Below are 2,317 nucleotides of genomic sequence, written 5' to 3'. Positions count from 1 at the left end.
AGCGAGGACCGGACTGGGCTTGTTGGGAAGCCACAAACTCTTTTTATATCCTTTGGTCCGCTGATTGTCTTTAGCTGTAGCTGACAGAACTGGTTTCACCCCAAAAGAGGCAAACAGCATTACAGGTCCAAGGACCGTTTCACCAGACGCAGCTGCAGGCACACAGATGTTGTGATCCAAAGACACTGATAGGATCTTATCAATAACGTTGTCACTATGCTATTTCCCATTCACTGGAGGACCAGGTGACCCGGGGGAACGTGTGCTTTTGTCTGCAAACTTACGGAACCTTAAAGGCAGGAACTGATTGTGCTCAGGCAGCAAAGAAAAAAACCAAAACCTGTTTTCTCAGTATTCTTTGCCAGCATTCAACACACTGGCCTAGCAGGTAAAAAGGTGTGCTCATGGATCAGAGCGTTTCAGCACGGCTGGGACTGCATGCAGAGCTCTGAGACTGAATGCAGAGCTCTGGGACTGAATGCAGAGCTCTCGTACTGAATGCAGAGCTCTGAGACTGAATGCAGAAATCTGGGACTGCATGCAGAGCTCTGAGACTGAATGCAGAAATCTGGGACTGAATGCAGAGCTCTGGGACTGAATGCAGAGCTCTCGTACTGAATGCAGAGCTTTCGTACTGAATGCAGAGCTCTGGGACTGAATGCAGAGCTCTGGGACTGAATGCAGAGCTCTCGTACTGAATGCAGAGCTCTGAGACTGAATGCAGAGCTCTGAGACTGAATGCAGAGCTCTCGTACTGAATGCAGAGCTCTGAGACTGAATGCAGAGCTCTGAGACTGCATGCAGAGCTCTCGTACTGAATGCAGAGCTCTGAGACTGAATGCAGAGCTCTCGTACTGAATGCAGAGCTCTCGTATTGAATGCAGAGCTCTCGTACTGAATGCAGAGCTCTGAGACTGAATGCAGAGCTCTGAGACTGCATGCAGAGCTCTCGTACTGAATGCAGAGCTCTCGTACTGAATGCAGAGCTCTGAGACTGAATGCAGAGCTCTGAGACTGAATGCAGAGCTCTGAGACTGAATGAAGAGCTCTGAGACTGAATGAAGAGCTCTGAAACTGAATGCAGAGCTCTCGTACTGAATGCAGAGCTCTGGGACTGAATGCAGAGCTCTGGGACTGAATGCAGAGCTCTGAGACTGAATGCAGAGCTCTCGTCCTGAATGCAGAGCTCTGAGACTGAATGCAGAGCTCTGAGACTGAATGCAGAGCTCTGGGACTGAATGCAGAGCTCTCGTACTGAATGCAGAGCTCTGAGACTGAATGCAGAGCTCTCGTACTGAATGCAGAGCTCTGAGACTGAATGCAGAGCTCTCGTACTGAATGCAGAGCTCTGAGACTGAATGCAGAGCTCTGAGACTGAATGCAGAGCTCTGAGACTGAATGCAGAGCTCTCGTACTGAATGCAGAGCTCTGAGACTGAATGAAGAGCTCTGAGACTGAATGCAGAGCTCTGAGACTGAATGCAGAGCTCTGAGACTGAATGCAGAGCTCTGAGACTGAATGCAGAGCTCTGAGACTGCATGCAGAGCTCTCGTACTGAATGCAGAGCTCTGAGACTGAATGCAGAGCTCTCGTACTTGGCCGATGCCAAGACATGTGTCTTCAGAATGTAGACGAGCTGGCGGTGGTGAACGGTCAGTGCAGTGGCGGATGCACGTACGTTTGTCTAGGGCAGGCATGGGCAAACCCAGGCCCGGGGGCCATATGCGGCCCGTTGGTCTTTTTAATCCGGCCCGCCAAACATGTCCAAATTATATCAATAAATAAAATTGTATTATAATTAAACCTCATTCATTTGACCTTTTCCCTGTAATGCTACCTGTAAAAGGCCGAATCCTTTAATGCAATAGCTTTCATGTGTCATTTATATTCGCTCACACAAATACTCCATCCATCTGTTCTTGGTCCGGCCCCTCTGCCAAATTTTAGAACCTAATGTGGCCCGCGAGTCAAAAAGTTTGCCCACCCCTGGTCTAGGGTGTGTCCGTCAGCAGATGGCGCTCCCTCCGTTGCCGTGGTGACCAGCGATACACAGTCTGTGATGACTTCAGAGGACGCTCCACAGCGTTTGTGGAATAGATTTAACATTGGGCAGCATTTAGCTTCTCGTGTGCAGCGTTTCCATTTTAGCCCTTTAAAGATGAGTATTACACGTGATACCCTCAAATGTGAGACTTTTGCATGATAGCTTGATATAAAAAAAAAACTAGAAATACTAGATTTGTATGCCAGTTATTTCATTGTCCAGGCTTTAACGGGTTAAATGTAGTTTCATTCTGCTAAATAGAGCTACGAGACG

General features: G+C 48.4%; 1 protein-coding gene across 1 annotated transcript in view; it reads left to right on the top strand.

Moving 5' to 3' along the window:
* Positions 1–1,612: 1,612 nt before the first annotated feature.
* The window catches only part of daam2 (dishevelled associated activator of morphogenesis 2), a 48,724-nt gene continuing 48,019 nt past the window's right edge, over positions 1,613–2,317 (top strand). The window contains exon 1 of the mRNA XM_068752180.1: positions 1,613–1,674. Within this exon, the coding sequence (XP_068608281.1) occupies positions 1,613–1,674 (62 nt within the window). The remainder of the gene's footprint in view (positions 1,675–2,317) is intronic.

The sequence above is a fragment of the Brachionichthys hirsutus genome, chromosome 18 (genome assembly GCF_040956055.1).
Source record: "Brachionichthys hirsutus isolate HB-005 chromosome 18, CSIRO-AGI_Bhir_v1, whole genome shotgun sequence".
NCBI classification, from domain to species: domain Eukaryota; kingdom Metazoa; phylum Chordata; class Actinopteri; order Lophiiformes; family Brachionichthyidae; genus Brachionichthys; species Brachionichthys hirsutus.
This window is presented reverse-complemented; position numbering and strand designations above follow the sequence as displayed.